Raw genomic sequence first — 15,623 nt, 5'->3', positions numbered from 1 at the left:
TCATCCCCGTGGATATGGCATTCCCGACGGCCCTGCCGCTGCTGCCGCTGCTGCCGCTGCTGCAGCTGCGGCAACGGCGGCACCGGTCCATGCGTTACCGCCATCCCACGCGCCCCCAGATCCGATGCCGCCGCCGCCAACGTGGCCAACAGCGTGGTGGCCAACAACACCAATGTGGCCGCCGCCTCCGCCACCGCCGCCGCCAAGGGAACTGATGACGCCTACCTGGCCGCCGCCACCTCCACCGATGGAGCCCATGCCGCCGACATAGCCGCCGCCGCCGCCGCCAACGTTAATGCCGACGGAGCCGATGCCACCAGCGGAGCCCATGCCGCCGCTAACCCCAACGGAGCTTCCGCCACCACCGGTGCTGCCGGAGCCACTGCCGCCCGCTGCCGCATTCCCTTCCTCAGGCTGCTGCGGGTCCAGCAGCGAGGAAAGGATCTCCGCCATGTGGCGTGTCTCAACCGCAGATGCAGCGCCGCGGCCCCGTCCCCTGCCACGCCCCCGGCCGCCTCCCTCCGCCCCAGCCCCCACTGTCACGTCCGTCAGCACCGCATGATCCAAAGCCAGTTTGCGCTCCGCAATGGCCTGTGGGCGTGCGGCAGAAGCAAGTGGGAAATAGGGAAAGGAACTTCGGCACATACATACAGAATTTCAGCTTGTAGTTGGGCCCCTTCCTCTGCGGGCACGAGGACGCAGGAAGCGAGCGGGCGAGGACAAATGCTGCCGCATGGAGCACGATCACAGGAATCAAGCGACAGCTGAGGGGGAGAGGAAAAAGGCACTCACACAAGCCACACTCCTTTAGGGGAGCATATATCCCCGTCCTTGCAGCCCTTCCTCGCACAGCAGCCCATTACCCGCCCGTGCCCCGGGTCAGATCACCACTCCCGTTTCCCCGCCGTCTTCCCTTTCCTTAAGGGCCGTCTTTCCTTCAAACCCCGTTCTCAAGGTATTCTATATCGGAATCCTTCCCCCCTCCCACCTGGATATTGCTATCCACGGTGCCCTTGGTAATCAAGCGGTACACCGCCACTGTACGTGTCTGACCCAACCTGGGGGGAAAGGGACACGGTATTCGAAGAGGAGGACAAAGACGACGAGATAGTTAATTAATTTATGCTGAATGATACACGGAACCGTACAGCCAGGGAATCGCGCAAACAAACGAACATGGAATCGCGCGCTTTTAAAACTTCTCTAATTAGCAGAGACCAGAACGTACTGGGTGCCAGTTCTTCCATCAAAAGTATTACTAATAGCCGTGGCACGTGACGGAATTTTTAAAATTAAAACCGCACCTCATCCTGGCATGCAAACTCCCTTCCCCTCCCGTGCCCTGCCAGCTCTAAGGCACATTACCTGTGCGCCCGGTCTTCTGCTTGCTTGTCAATCTGCGGGTTGAAGTCCACGTCGTGCAGGATGACGGTGTCCGCCCCCGTCAGGTTGAGGCCCTGGCCTCCCGCGCGAGTGGACAGGAGAAACACGAAGTACGGCGATTCCGGGGCGTTGAATGCGTCCACCAGGGCCAGCCGCTCATCGACCTGGGGAGCGCGAAGAGGGGAAACGTCGTCAGAATCAGCCGCCGTGGCGCGGGTTGAGTCGAACAGGACACGCGGGTACAGATGGCTCAGACGGACAAAGAAACAAAACAATCCCAAACTCACATACGCGACCTAAGAGCGACCACGGAGGAACGGAAGGATAAGAGGAACAGTGTCTTGTTACGACACTCAACTGCTCGTCCGCCATCCTGCTCCACTATCACCGACCGCCACACAAATCACACAAACCATCATTTTTAGCGCCACCGTGTTGTTGCAATTCAGGAGGTACGGCATGGGGAAGCCGTACGGTCGAAAGACGTATCGACTATAGTCTCGCTGGAAACATTGCAGCTCAGGTTGCCCTTCCAATACACCCATCCAATCCTGCAGCCCCTCCCCAGGTCAAGACATCACCACGAAAACCCCCGCACGACGTGCACTCGACCGCTCCCCCCATCCCCACCTCCCACCCCCCCTATCCTCCCTCCAGACCCCCACACCCCGAGACGCCCTCCGCCAGTCCCACACCTGGGTCCCCCCATCCAAGCGGCAGTACGTGTAGCCCCGGAGGTGCATGTACCACTCAAGCAGATCCAGCACGGTCGTCCATTGACTGCATTGCGGTTCGGTGGAAAAGAAACGCCGTCAGGAATGGGGTGAAGGTGACGGTGAAGATGCGTGGAAAAGGGCAAAAAATGTGTGTGTGTGGCAAAATGGAGCGGATGGCCTTGGGCTTGGGGCAATGGCAGGGGGTTTCCCAATCGTTTCAACCTTCGTTTATACCAGGTAACGAGCAGAGAGGACAAAGCAGCGGTGCGACATGCAACCAGCAGCAGCAGCAGCAACAGGAGCAGCTGCACAGTTATCGTCCCCTCGATCTCCAGCGCCCCACCTGAACAGCAGCACGCGGCTGCCCTTCTCCTTGAGCTTGGGCAACAACTCGTCCAGGTGCTTTATCTTAGCCGAGCACAGTACGGAATCCTCAGGCAGGATGTACGACTCCAGCAGCTTGGGGTGACCCACTACAATTTGGGGACGTAAAGGGGTGTGTGTGTGTGTGAGTGTTGTTGTTGTCGTGTGGTGCGGCTGTGGGGTGATCTGGTGGGACGGAGCCGGGGAGGAGCGGGTCTCACTGGTCTGCACCATCTCCCCAGTAGCGGCTTGCAGACAGATCGACATTTTGACCGATCGGCTCATGGCGTGTACCGTGTGGCGGAAATGCAACCCAGAACCCCACCCCGCACCCCGGATCCCGTCACCGTGAACTCACATGCAAAGCAATGCAGCTGGTGGTCGCTGTAGGAGGACAACTCCTGCGGTGTCAAGAGGAGTTCCACATGGGGGTTTGGGGTTTCCTACCGCGCCAATGAAAGACATTTGGCCTTCCCACGCCAATACGCGGATACATAAAAGGCTCAGGACTTGACAAAAAGCGTTTGGAAAAGAGATTTCAAGAGAGGAGATTTCAATGAGGTTTCAACGGCGACGTAGGGAAAGCAGGAAAGTTAAGAGGTTAGGAAAGCTCCTCCCTGAAGCCGGCCCCGCGCCTAGACGATACCGCCCGCACGGCGCCATGATGTTATCTCTACACGCACCTGCAGGCATCGCTCCACGGTTGGGGCGCCGCCAAACAGCCCCCGTGTGGCCGCCAGGTTGGCCAGCTCGGCAACCTGCAAACAAACGGCACACGAGGACCGAGAGTAAGAGGAAACAACACACGCAGAGAAAGGTAGGCGTACGGGAAAGGGGGTGAAAGAAGGGGGTCACAAGTGAACCCCCCAAAATGGCTGACGGCCGACGACGACGCGTACGAAGCCAGGTCGATTCGATAAAGCTAGAAGGGACGCAAGGGCGGCACCAAGGAACGTATGCCAGCAATGACGGAAATGGATGCCAATACGCAACATAATATGCACCGTCCATGGCCCTCACAAACTCACCGCTGTCTTCTCCCTAGGCCTAGAGGGCACGCCCCTCAACAGACAGGCTTCAACTCACCGCACTAAACCTCCTCACCTTAGTAACAGCTTACCTGTGCCCCCCTCTCTGCTCCACTTCCCATACAGGCGGGCTTGGCTCGGTTAGCAGTTTCCCCAAAGCTCTCTCCCTCCCCTCCTGACACCATTCTTCCATGACGCCCTATCCTCAGCCCTCGAATGTCCCACCCTACTTAGCCCCCCTATACACACATCCATACACCCAATAAGGGCCCCCTACCTCCTACCTGTTCCTTGGTGTACCTCGACCTGATGAGCAGCGGGTGTTGGGCCACCTTCCTCAGCTGAGTGAAGATGTGCTGCACCCGGGAGGAGCTCAGCTTCGACATATCCAGGGGGCCGGCAGGTACGGAGCCACCCGGGCCGGAGGCCTGGGCAGCAGCCTCCTCCGTCGCCTTGAGCGCAGTGCCGCGGCGGGGCCGACCGCGACCCCGCCCCCGGCCGCGGCCCGGGCCCCCGGCAGCTGCCGCCTGTGAGACCTCCTTGCTAACCTCATCCCGCATAGAGGCAATCGTCGCGGCGTAGAGCTCCCGTTGCTCCGGAACCATGTCCTGGGAAAGAGGCGGGAAAGGGGGGAAAGATGAACGCGGTGGATTGGTGGAGATTCGCATGGTGGGAGCGAGACGCGGGAGGAGGGGAAGTAGAAAGCCATGCAAAGAAAGGTATAAGGCATTATAGGAGTGGGAAATGGAAAGGGGCTCGCGTCGCAGGTGCCAAGGACAATCAAAAACGTTTAGCAGGTCTGTTACAGCGTTAAGGCTGTCCATGCAATACGGTCGAAGCTCTTGGCGTTTAGCCTTACTTACTATCCACACGGGCTGCTATGTGAGTTCGATAAAGCTAGCCACAAGATAAAGACCCAAATTGGGCGAGCGCCAGGGCCTCTGCGCTTCCCTCCCCCCTGCCCCCCTTCCCCACCCGGTCCGACCCCCCTGCCCCACCAGCAGCACAATGTGCTGTTGCTTGGCCACCAGCTGATCCGCCACCTCGCTCTTAAGACGTCTGCAGGAGGAGGAGAAGGATTGGAGGATTGAGGGGTCGGGGCTCCGAAGAGCGACTGGAGGCGCGAAGCAACCGGGCAGTAAAGCCCTAGGAGGTTGAACTTATAAACGACCCCAAAAACCTTTTCGCATGTGCGATTCCGGTTTTCCCCCTTCCCAAAGCGCACTCCTACCCAGCAGCGCAGCAGGCCTCCTCCACCTCATCCAATTTAACCCAAGGCCACCCCTTCCAGGTTCCCACTGCGCTTTTACTACCCGCTCGTCCATCCTCCCGCTGCATCCCTACTATCCTAACCCCTCTTCACCCGCCTCGATTCTCCTCCTCCTCGCACACCTTAAGATGAACGGCTGCAGCAGCTGCTTCATTCGCTCCACCAGGCGGCTCTGAGCAGCCGCCCGGGCTGCCTGAGCTGCCTGACCCGCACCCGAGCCGGCCCCGGGCACCGGCCTGGCAACCTCAGCCACCTGCATGGCCAGAGCGTCCGCACCCTCGCCCGCGTTGAAGATGGTGGGCAGCAGGAAGGCTAGCAGCGCGTGGAGCTCGAGAAGGTCGTTCTGGAGAGGGGTGCCTACAAGAGCGTGCGTGGGAAAGGGTAAGAAGAGAATCGGAGTGGGGTTGAGACGCGAGTTGGGGGAGAACGGGTGGCGGTCATTCATCGGGGCTATTAGGTTGCAGCGGAGACTGAACATCTCACGTGAAAAGAACAGAATCATCTTCCGCTGCAATAACGGCTTTCCCATGGAATAGGAAGTAAATGGGTAAGGCATGGACAGGTCACGACACTGATTGACTTGAGCCCGGCGGAGGCGCAGAGAGCCGCAACCAGCAACCGTGACACGCCAAATCCAGCTAGTCCACTCCTCACCCCTCCCTCCCTCCCTCTCAACCCCACCCCCCGTGTCACTCCCATACTCCAAGAAATCCATCCCCATTTAACTGCCCTCGCCGATTTCATGTAACTGCCCTCGCCGATTTCATGTAACTGCCCTCGCCGATTTCATGTAACTGCCCTCGCCGATTTCCAGGCTTCCTCCCTCACTCCCCATCTTCCCCCGACTCGCACCTGTGAGCATGATGCGCGTCGCCGCCAGTTGCGCCACCTTGCGCAGCTTCCTGCTACGGGTGGAGGAGCTGTTCTTCAGGGCGTGGGCTTCGTCCATGACCTGCGCCAAGTACACAAGCGTGAGGCGGCCCCGCATAAATCAATAATCAAAACCAGTCAACCAGTAAGCAGACGCAAAGCCGTGAACTTGCATGGCACACCAGCTGGATGCGACGATGAAGGGGCGCAACTGTGGATAACATGTGTAGATACAACAAGTAAACAGGAGGAGTCAACTGCGACGCCCAAGGAACCAGACTGCTGTAGGGGTCGGAAGTGATGAGGCCACTGATCGATGGTTTCGTTCAGCGGGAGATCGACGTAGCTGTGCCGGCGGTCAAGAGGAAATAAAAGCCGCGTCCTGCCTTGAAAATAGCAAAACTGCAGCAAACGCTCCAAAGGCCCCATTCCAAAACCTTCGGCCAATCACGCCGCCCTTCCCCCTTGTCCTTCCATGCACGTTTTTCCACTGCCGCCGACCGCAATTCGGGACCCCTCATGCAGCCACACCCACGGCCCGGCTTCCCTCTCTCACGCCTTCCCCACCCTTCCGGCCAGTTGTTTTAATCGACACGGCATACGATACATCTCTCTCGGCCCTCCCAAGTCCCAGCTCCCGCTGCACGTCAAGACTCACCACATGCGACCAGGGCCATTTCGACAGGAATGCCCGATCAATACCGTACGCGGGGCCCTCGCGCTCCCAGACCGTATAGGTGGTGAGCAGCACATCAAACAGCCCACCGCAGCCCCCGCCCTGAGAAGCGCCAGGAGAAAAAGGCGGGAGGGGCGGCCGGCTGTAAGATAGAAAGGAAAGAAAACACGTGCAAGGAATGAACTTGCCGCCGTTCAAAAAACAAGACAAGGGAGAGGGAGTGAGGGTGGGAGGACAGGTGGGCAGGATTGTCTGGATAGAGGAAGAACATATCCAAATAGGGCGCGAGAGGGATAGCCCCAGAGGATGATGAGATGTGGGGTTCTAGGGCTTTGCGGGCTGGCACATCGGGTTGGCACTGTGCCGGCCGGGGTGGGGGACATCCGCGGCTTCCAGGTAGCTTGGTTGCGCGTTAGAAAGCGCACCGTACCTTGCCAGTCTGGCGCTGCGGTGTGGGCAACTGGCCGTATTCCTCCTCGTCCACCTCTTCCTCCTCATCGCCGCTGCCGCTGGCCCCGTAGCCGTCATCGCCTTCTGCCGCATCGCCTTCACCCTGCACGTCCAGGGAACACTACTAAGTCAGAAGCAACAACCATCCAGACCCACATCCACATCCCATGGTGTTCAAAATATTACTTCCTTTGGTAATCTGGTTTTCAAACTTTTCAAGTCTGAAGATGGGAGTAACATTTTTGATAAGCTTAAAATAACCGGAATGGAATATTTTCTTTAGGAGTGCACTCTCTGTACAGGGTTATCTACGCGCTAAGACCTCCAAACTGGGCATGGACCAGTCAGCCAGCCAGCAGCCAGCCAGCCAGGCGCCCCCACCTGGACATCTTCCTGCCCCGCTGCCGCCGCCAACTGCCCCTCGTCCTCCTCGTCCGGCCCGGGGTCCAATCCAGCGCAGATACGCGCCCACTGCCGCTTGATGCGGTGACGCAGCTTCTCCCGGGTAGCGCCGTAGTAGGTCACCACCCTGCAGGAAAACAAACACCGAACGCGCAACGACAGCAACACAAACACCAGCAGCAAGAGGACCAAGGTGCGGTAAAAAACAAACAAAAGGAATACCGTCACACAGCGAGGTCCAGGGAGTCCTTAACAGCGCGTAAAGCGTCACACAGCGAGGTCCAGGGAGTCCTTAACAGCGCGTAAAGCGTCCTGCTAAGGTCAGAAACGCTCCGCAAAGCCAAGGGGGTAGCGGGGCCTACGCCGATTCAACTCGCCAACCTGCAACTTGGCACGATGGCTACAACTCGTCGGAGCTACTGCTTCCATCTCTCCCCACTGTTGCCTATGCGGTCCCCCCTTCCCGACTTCCGCCTATACATGCCCATTTTTTAATAAACGTTGCGAGAAAAGAAATCGATGCGCTCTCTGAAGAGGACCCAAAAACGGAATTGAAGGATCAAGAAACATGTGCAGGAAAGACAGCGCTCCCTTACTTCAGGGTGGGTGCCCACAGCTTGAGCTCTCGCTGCCAGTTCTCCAGCAGGGAGGCGGGCACCACCACCAGGTGCGGACCAGGGTCGTTAAGCAGCGGTCGGAGGCAGGCTGCGGGCCAGAGACGTGGCAGGAAATGCGGTGCATGGAGATAGGGGAGATAAGGAAAAAGAAAAACGCCGAAAGGAATGCGGGTAAAAGGAAAGAGCGCACATCAGATAAGAGAGTCCCTAGTACAATGTGCGGTCAGACACGGAGGAAGACCTCATAATAAACGACCCGGCTTGGGGTGGGGTGGGGTGGGTGGGGTGGGGAAAGCACTACACGCAAACAAGCAACAACTCTCCATCTCGGATGGGAAAAAGGGGTAAGAGGGAATGAAGGGATGTGGGGGAGTACCGCCGGGCTTGGAGATCGAGATCGAAATCAGCATGTTTGCCTACATAGCGCCGGGTGCTGTAGATTCCAGGGTAATACGCAGCAGACGTATGCACGGAACAGGGCCATAACCGCACAAAGTACCGCGCAACCGTCACAACCCTTCCAACAAAAAAGACTCCTGCTGATCCCGGGCAATATCAATTCTCCCAAAGCAGCAGGTGCACACTCACCGCCAGCCGCCAGACGTAACCCCCTCACACACACACACACACTTGCCCTTTACTACAAATTCCCTCCCTCCCCTCCCAAACACCATCCCCTCCTGCCCGCCACTCTCCATACATACGACCCGCGGCCGCGGCCACTACTCGCTCTACTCACACAGGTAGACGCACGTCTGGGCCGTCTTGCCCAGTCCCATCTCGTCCGCCAGGATAGCCCCGCCCACTTGCCCTGCCGCCAGCTGCAGCAGGTAGTTGATGCCCACCAGCTGGTAGGGCTTTAGGCGGGCAGCCACCTCCTCAGAGCCGGTAGCCCGGGCAATGTCCGTAGCCGTCACCAGCTGACGTTGAGCAGCGCCACCGGCAGCGGCAGCAGCCGCAGCACCGAGGAGGCCAACTGGTTAGGGTGGGGAGCGCGAGGCGGAGCAGGGGCGGGCGAAGTATAAACAGCCCAGTGTTCCAAGTAATGTAGAAGATCCTAATGTAGGAGATCGCTGAGGCCCTGAGGGCCCCACCCACAGGCGCGCAGTAGATGCGCATTCACCCGAAAAAACCCCATACGTTCAACACCCTGGCCGAACAATTCAAAGCCTTCCTTCCATGCAACTGCCAGTACACGTGTGCGTGATGGACCTACTGGGTGCTGCTCCGTACGCGCTCGGCATCCCGCCTTGCTGCTGGTGGCTGATGCCGCCTATGGCTCCACGCAGATTCCTGCTGATGAGCTCCACCTTCGAAAGGGCGAGGTTGGGGTTGCAGTTGAGGTTGGGAGTTGGGGGGAAGTCATATACAAGGAGTGAGGGTCGGGCAAGGGTGAGGGTGGGGAAAGACGAACCACAGACGAGTGATGCCGATACCAGAGATAGAAAAATGCTCCAGGAATAGACAGATACTGCAGAAATCTGTAGTTGAGTTACCAACCAGTGATGATTTGGGAAGTCGTCATGAGGGCAAGGGTGGGGAAACACGGGACGGCCCTTAGCAGTGAAGTGTGGTGACGGTGGAACAAATTGGGCAAGGTCTGGTCAATCACTAAAAGCGCCGCAACAGCGATTAGAACCATCATTTGACTGTCGCAGGTTGTGCGATGTGCTCCCAACACATCATCTTGCAACACGCACCGTACACTCCCACAGCCTACACAAACCAATCCTCGACACTGCGACCCGCGAACGCCCATGGGTCCCTAGGCCCCTCGCCCTTCACTCCAGGAAGAAACAGCTCCGATACCACTGAGAGCCCGACACGCACCGCCGCCACCACTGGTATATATCCCAATGAAGCCACGTACCCGCTGCAGGACCTCCTCCGCAGCGTCCGCATCCGCACCGCCACTGCTGTCTTCTCCATCCTCCGTGTCGTCGCCGCCGCCACTGGACAGATCCACCGGCGCACCGTTGCGCCGCCGCCGCCGCCCCACCACCAGTGGGCTCTCTTCAGTGCCGGCGCTGAACCGCGGAGCAAAGGCGCCGCCGATACCGCCGGTGACCGCTGCGGTATAGCCACCGCTTGGGTAGGCACCGTAAGCGCCCATATGACCCATGGGTCCAACGGCGCCGGTGTGCTGACCCAGATGGCCGACGAAGTTCGGGATGAGGCCGCCATGCATCCCAGCTGCGGTGTTGTGGCCGGTGAGGCCGTGATGCATGCCGGCAACAACCCCGTGTGGGTGATGACCGGTAATGGGAGCGCCCGTAGCGCCAAAGGGCACCATGCCATGGGGTGGCTGTTGCTGCTGCTGCTGTTGTTGTTGCTGCTGCTGTTGCTGTTGTTGTTGGTGAGGCCAAGAGACCTGATGGTTGATGCCGCTGCCAGGCATCGGCTGCCCCACGGCCGCCGCAATAGCGGCAAGTGTGGATGTCCCATGGGTCGCTGCTGTAGGCAGTGGTTGGGTGTGATGCGTGCCGGCGCCGATAGAGCGGAAGCCGCCGCCCGGAGTTGCTGCGCCGGCGTGGACGAGGGCGGTGCGCGCGGGTTGGATGCCCGGAAGACGAGGTGCGGCGGGGCGGCGGTAATTTCCATGGTCGCCTGGGGCGCCGCTTGAGGTGGTGACGGTGGTATTGTAGCCCATTGCCAAGGGGGTGGTCTGGTAGAAGTTGTTGGATGGATCAGCAGGTACCGCGGAGCCGTACGGCATGGTCGGCATTGTGGAAGCTAGGAGGAACGAGCAAAGGGGTTCCAGCGCAGGGTGGATGGGAATGAAGTGAGGGGCTATTGGGAAAGGGTGCATTTGCAGTTAGACACGAGGCGCAGAGTGCAGGCGCCACTAGATGGTGTGCTGCGGAACGGGAGCGCGCAGCGCGACGATCCAGAGAAAACTGCACATCCTGCCCACAAAAGGTCCGCACAAACATGAAGAGGGAACGGAGGATGCGGTGGAGGAGGCTTTGGCTCCGGCAAGTACAAAAGACAAAGGAGGTCGAATAGGTAGGTAGGGGGTTGGAAGGGGAGGAAGTCGGCGAAGGTCCGAACCTAGCCTCCAGGCCTTTTTGACCCAAAGAACAGAATATTTGTCAAAAAAATGGATAATGTATTCCTTACCGCCACTTCCTGCAACATGTAAACTGACGTCCGGCTGGCCATCATCTTCGCCATCTTCAGGATGCGCGCCGCGGCCACCTCCTCTGCGACGCTTTGCTGACGGCAGCTGATCGTCCATATCATCTAGAGACGATACTGGCATGCCACCGTTCATCATCGCCGGAGGCCGCACACCAGCAGCCGAGGCTGGCCCTGCAGCCGGTGCTAATCCATGCATTGGCACGTGAACGTGTGCAGGAGGCTGCTTATAACCAGCCGAATTAGCAGCAACGGTGGCAGCGGCGGGCCCAGCATCGTGCGCATAACGGGCAAATAGATTGGCGCCGGCTGGCATTGCCCCCATCGAGGGTCGATTGGCAGCCACAGCGCGCGATAGAAGAGAGCGAAGATTTCCAGGATCATCACGGTGGGGAGGCTCCGGGAGCGAGCTGCCGTCCATTGTTGCAACTGCGTTTGAAGGCACCCGCTTCCCCAGCAAAATTTCGATACAGTCGTTTCAGTACTTACAACAACTTCATGCTATTCGGAAAAGCTTGCAAGGTTTGCACTTAATAGTCCCTTGAACTTTCGATTGTGTGAACAAACAAAATGGGCTTACAAGGTGTCACCGCTCCAGCAAGCAGATGTCGTTTCACTGCATCCCCTTTACTACTCCAAACACTAAAAATAGCGAATAAGCCCGAAACTGTCGCCGGCGGCCACTAGACCGCTGGCAGAACGAATACGGCAACATCCGCTGGACTGCACTCAGTTTCCTAACCCAGCGGAGCCAGATTTCATCATTCTTTTTAACGCAAGTGCACCAAAAAACTTTTGATGCCATCATGGATGCTAAGGGACGCAACACGATACATTTTACCGTGATGTCACCAAAATCCTACTTTATTGCTATCCAGTAAATGCATGGCATCAGGCCATCTGTTTTGGTAGGATTCAAACAGCCTTGAATGCATGCCTTTCACAAGTCCCACGGGTCCGGGTTTTGCTTTTCTCGTTACGTCTTAGCGGCGCGCAAGTGAAATGCTAGAAGACCTGTACCTGTACACAAATACACCAAATGACTTTCTACGCGACCCAAAATGGCCTTCCCTGCAAGACGCGCTCTAACCAGTAAGGTTCCCAGAGAGATGCAACTGACGCACGCGAACAAATGCTCCTAAACGGTTATATAGGATGAATATGTGCAACGCCAGCAAATACCACCACTTGCAAAAATAGGCACTTTTGCGTTTTCGTTTTGTGAACTTACTCGCTCCCCATACCCGATATGGAGTACTAGTGTCTACCAAGCAGCAGAGCAGCGCGCGCAGAAATGACCAAGCTATCACGTCTGCAACGCACGTTGCTGGGTGCCGGAAACAAAATTCGCTGCTTGCCGGCTCCTCATTTTGCGTAGCAACTGCAACGACTTGGGAATGGCAGTCACCCATGGCGACTTGCATGCGGGGCCCCAACCCCCACTACTTACTACTGCACGTGTTGCGAAACGTGCCCATGCACAACGCACGGGCTCCGCCGTTTCTTTGCCAGGAATGTCAAACACATCGAGGAAGCTGTGCCCCTATCTGTGCCGCCTACTTTGTCCGTACCTGACCTTCCGCCCTTGTTCCCCCTCCCTCCTTTCCTTGCACTCATCACTCGATACATCGCCGTGTATGCGAAGTGACAACTCCCCCGACCATTCCAATCTGGCTTTGTCCTTAACGAATCGCTGTGGTGGCGGTACGGTTACGGCGCAATGGGGGACCCCTCGGAGCCCATCCTGCGGCATCCGTTTTCCATAAATTCAACCAACATAACTACTCAAACCAAACGATCGACTGCCTAGATTGGGCGGGTCGGACGCCCAGACGCACGTGCTTCAGCACCGCCGTATTGCGGCGCTCCATAATTCCTGCCGAAGCTCGAGAGGGGAGAGAAAAACAAGGGGAGATCATGCGTTCCCTGTCTTTACGCGCGTCCAAACGATTGTGCGGACTTTTGTAAGGAACTTTATTGGTTACACAGCGCTTGGCTCCCGTGGCTTTGTTGTGGGCGATGTTGGCGGTAGCCGTGGTGGCGGCAGCAACAGCCGTTTGCCTCGGAGGCCGTTTCTAAAGTCCTTGACCGACATAACTTTCTTCGTGGGGGGCTGGACCTGGGGGTCGGCGTGGTAGGATGGGGTCCAGGGGAGGGGCGTTGGCGGACGTCATATTTGTTTTGACGGCGAGCAATCCTAGGAGGGGCACACACACACACACACATACATACACGCACGCGCGCGCGCGCGCGAATGGCGTTAAGAAGGGTTTTTGCCTTTTAAGACAGCGCAGGCCTACGGTAACTCGCCGAGGCGGTGCTCTTTCCCAGCACCCAATCAGTACGGTCAGTTCATTAACGAACCGTGCGCAAATCCTCAACAGGAAAGGGATTTTGCACCGATGGCCATGACCTTGTTGCGCGGGGGGGGGGGGAGAGGGGTAAAAGAGAAAACACGCAGAAGGCTCCCACGCGGGCCCCCTCGCGTTTTCCATACTTTGTACTGCCTTTCGACGGATTATTCCGTACAACTGTACACGACAGGTGAAATCGGACAGCCAACGCGCGTGCCGCAATCCCCCCTTACATGCTCGCCTCGACCTTACCTGCCATACCTCGAGCCATGTCCCCCCGGCGCAAGGAACCAGCATGGAATCCCCGGAAAACACAACTGCCGCTGCCGAGCCCCCCTCGGCACCCCCTGAGGCTGGGGCTGGCCAAGACCACGAGTACGCCGCCTCTGATGCCGCCGCTGGCGGCGAGGCCCTAGTCTTGACGATCTTGATGTCTACCGCCTCTGTCTCACCTGCTGGTCAAGGGAGCCACCGCGTCATCTCCCCCCTATCTACACACACAATGTGAACCTTGTCCGGATCCCTTTGCAGATCTCTTGCCTTCCTTCTCTCGAATTCCCCCCAATTCCCCCCCGCCCTTCTTTCCCCCCCAACAGCACCACCTACCCCACAATACCAGGGGGAAGGGGGGGTGGGGGTAAAGAGGAAACCCTCGGAACAACCTCACGGAGCGCCGTGGTGTGACCTGGTGTGATCTGAACTCAAACCTGACCTTGCTACTTCCGACCTCCGTTACGTGAGCTCATCCTGGCCATCATCTGCCATGTAACCTACCCTGGCCTTCAATCCCGTTCAGCACTGCGGCCCCCCGCGCCGCTCCCGGCCTCACCCACCCTCCCGCCCCACCTGATGCCTCGTCCTGCAAGAGGAAGGTGGCGCTGGTTCCCGGCCAACCCGCGAAGGCCCTCACTCGGTTGTGCAGCACGTGTCCCTGAGTGGAGGAGAAGTCCAGCACAGACTCGTCCCGGCTCAGCTGCGTGCGTGCGCGTGTTGGGCGGGGGTGAAGGGAGTGTTGGGCGGGGGTGAAGGGAGTGTTGGGAGGGGGGGATCCCGGAGATTCCGGAAACAGCGACGTTTGCGAATGGGCTGTTGTGGTGCAGGCAGGAGGGGCGCGTGGGAGGACAGGAGGAAACTCAGGAGCCGGACCGCCATTTGTCAACCGCCTGCCTAAAGCCCCACCTACCCCCGAGTCCCTACCCGCCTACCACTCCCCCGGCCAGCCACACCTTGGCGGCATGCAGCACCTGGGACTCGTCCTGAAGGGGGAGAAGGACGGACGGATAAAGCCGAACCACGTGAACGAATGTAGCTTATGGCAAGGATAGACTGATACGCCACTGAAGTAAGGAAGCAATAAATAACCAACCAGTCGCGACGTGTGAAGGAGGAGTCTTCACGGTGATGTAGACAGGAGGATAACGGAAAAACTACCTACCTAGCCGCCAAGACTATAAAATGCATTGCGGAAAGAAAAAGCAGAAAAAAACCCGAAAGCCCACGGAGGGGGGGGAAACGGAAGAAAGGGGAAAAGGAGGGAGAGGTTTTTAATGCCGATCTGACAGAGGTCGGGAGCGGAGGAAAAAAGCACGATTGTGGAAGTGAGGAGGCTGAGTGACAGGCGGTTGGCGGTTAGTAATAGGCCGTAGGCGGCAGGCAACCCAACTAGGGAGCCCTTTCACAGGCGACCGGACGGACGGTACCCCCGGTATCACCAACCCTTCCTCCTGGACCAACCCTTTGCGTGGGCCCCGGCACGACCCCTCCTCTCCCCCTTTTCCCTTCCCCCTCCCCCCCTCCACACATATACATTCATAAACACACCTGCGGTACTGCTATCTGCGGGCCCCTGCCCGCCCACACGTCCGGTAGCCGTTGTAGCAGCAGTTGACCACCCAACTGAAATAACCGCTGAAGCAGTTCCGGAGCGGTGTCATCCTGGTCCACTGGGACCTGAGAGTCCGGTCAGGCAGCCGGACGGCGGGGGGAAGGGGGAGTGGGGGTGTCTGGGAAGGTGTATGGCTGGCTGGGAAACCGGAAAGGACTGGGGAGGGAACACATGTGCAAGAAGCTAAGACCCGACAGGGAAGGCAGGCGGTTCAGCCGGCAGCCGGGCGACCTGGTAGGAGGCGCTGACTGACATGAGGCGAGGGGGGTAGGCGGGTAGGTGGGTGCTTGGGTAGGCGGGTATCGGGTAGTTGGGTATCGGGTAGGTGGGTAGTTGAATAGGCGGGTAGGTGAGTAGGCGGGTAGTTGGGTATCGGGCAGGTTGGCAGTTGGGTAAGCGGGTAGTTGGGTAGTTGGGTCGGCGGGTAGTTGGGTATCGGGCAGGTACTTGAGTAGGCGGGTAGCGGGTAGT

The 15,623-nt window shown here is 58.5% G+C and overlaps 2 protein-coding genes across 2 annotated transcripts in view; both read right to left on the bottom strand.

The window, feature by feature from the left end:
- VOLCADRAFT_118418 (uncharacterized protein) lies at positions 1-10,500 on the bottom strand (the record flags this gene model as incomplete). Its single annotated transcript, XM_002953565.1, has 18 exons — positions 1-591; positions 989-1,058; positions 1,366-1,547; positions 2,079-2,163; positions 2,443-2,558; positions 2,795-2,863; positions 3,146-3,220; positions 3,775-3,846; positions 3,898-4,098; positions 4,489-4,549; positions 4,883-5,117; positions 5,613-5,712; positions 6,289-6,408; positions 6,737-6,859; positions 7,138-7,285; positions 7,755-7,863; positions 8,515-8,695; positions 9,646-10,500. The coding sequence occupies 18 exons, from the start codon at positions 10,498-10,500 to the stop codon at positions 1-3; spliced, it is 3,393 nt and encodes a 1,130-aa protein (XP_002953611.1).
- Positions 10,501-12,879: 2,379 nt separating this feature from the next.
- The window catches only part of VOLCADRAFT_106047 (uncharacterized protein), a 5,374-nt gene continuing 2,630 nt past the window's right edge, over positions 12,880-15,623 (bottom strand). The window contains exons 6-10 of the mRNA XM_002953564.1: positions 15,089-15,217; positions 14,494-14,523; positions 14,114-14,240; positions 13,520-13,719; positions 12,880-13,032 (exon numbers count right to left, since the gene is read on the bottom strand). Of these exons, the coding sequence (XP_002953610.1) occupies positions 12,895-13,032; positions 13,520-13,719; positions 14,114-14,240; positions 14,494-14,523; positions 15,089-15,217 (624 nt within the window). The 3' untranslated portion in view covers positions 12,880-12,894. The remainder of the gene's footprint in view (positions 13,033-13,519; positions 13,720-14,113; positions 14,241-14,493; positions 14,524-15,088; positions 15,218-15,623) is intronic.

The sequence above is a fragment of the Volvox carteri genome (assembly GCF_000143455.1).
Source record: "Volvox carteri f. nagariensis unplaced genomic scaffold VOLCAscaffold_37, whole genome shotgun sequence".
In the NCBI taxonomy this organism is placed as follows: domain Eukaryota; kingdom Viridiplantae; phylum Chlorophyta; class Chlorophyceae; order Chlamydomonadales; family Volvocaceae; genus Volvox; species Volvox carteri.
Note: the sequence above shows the minus strand (reverse complement) of the source record. Positions and strands in the feature narration are given on the sequence as shown.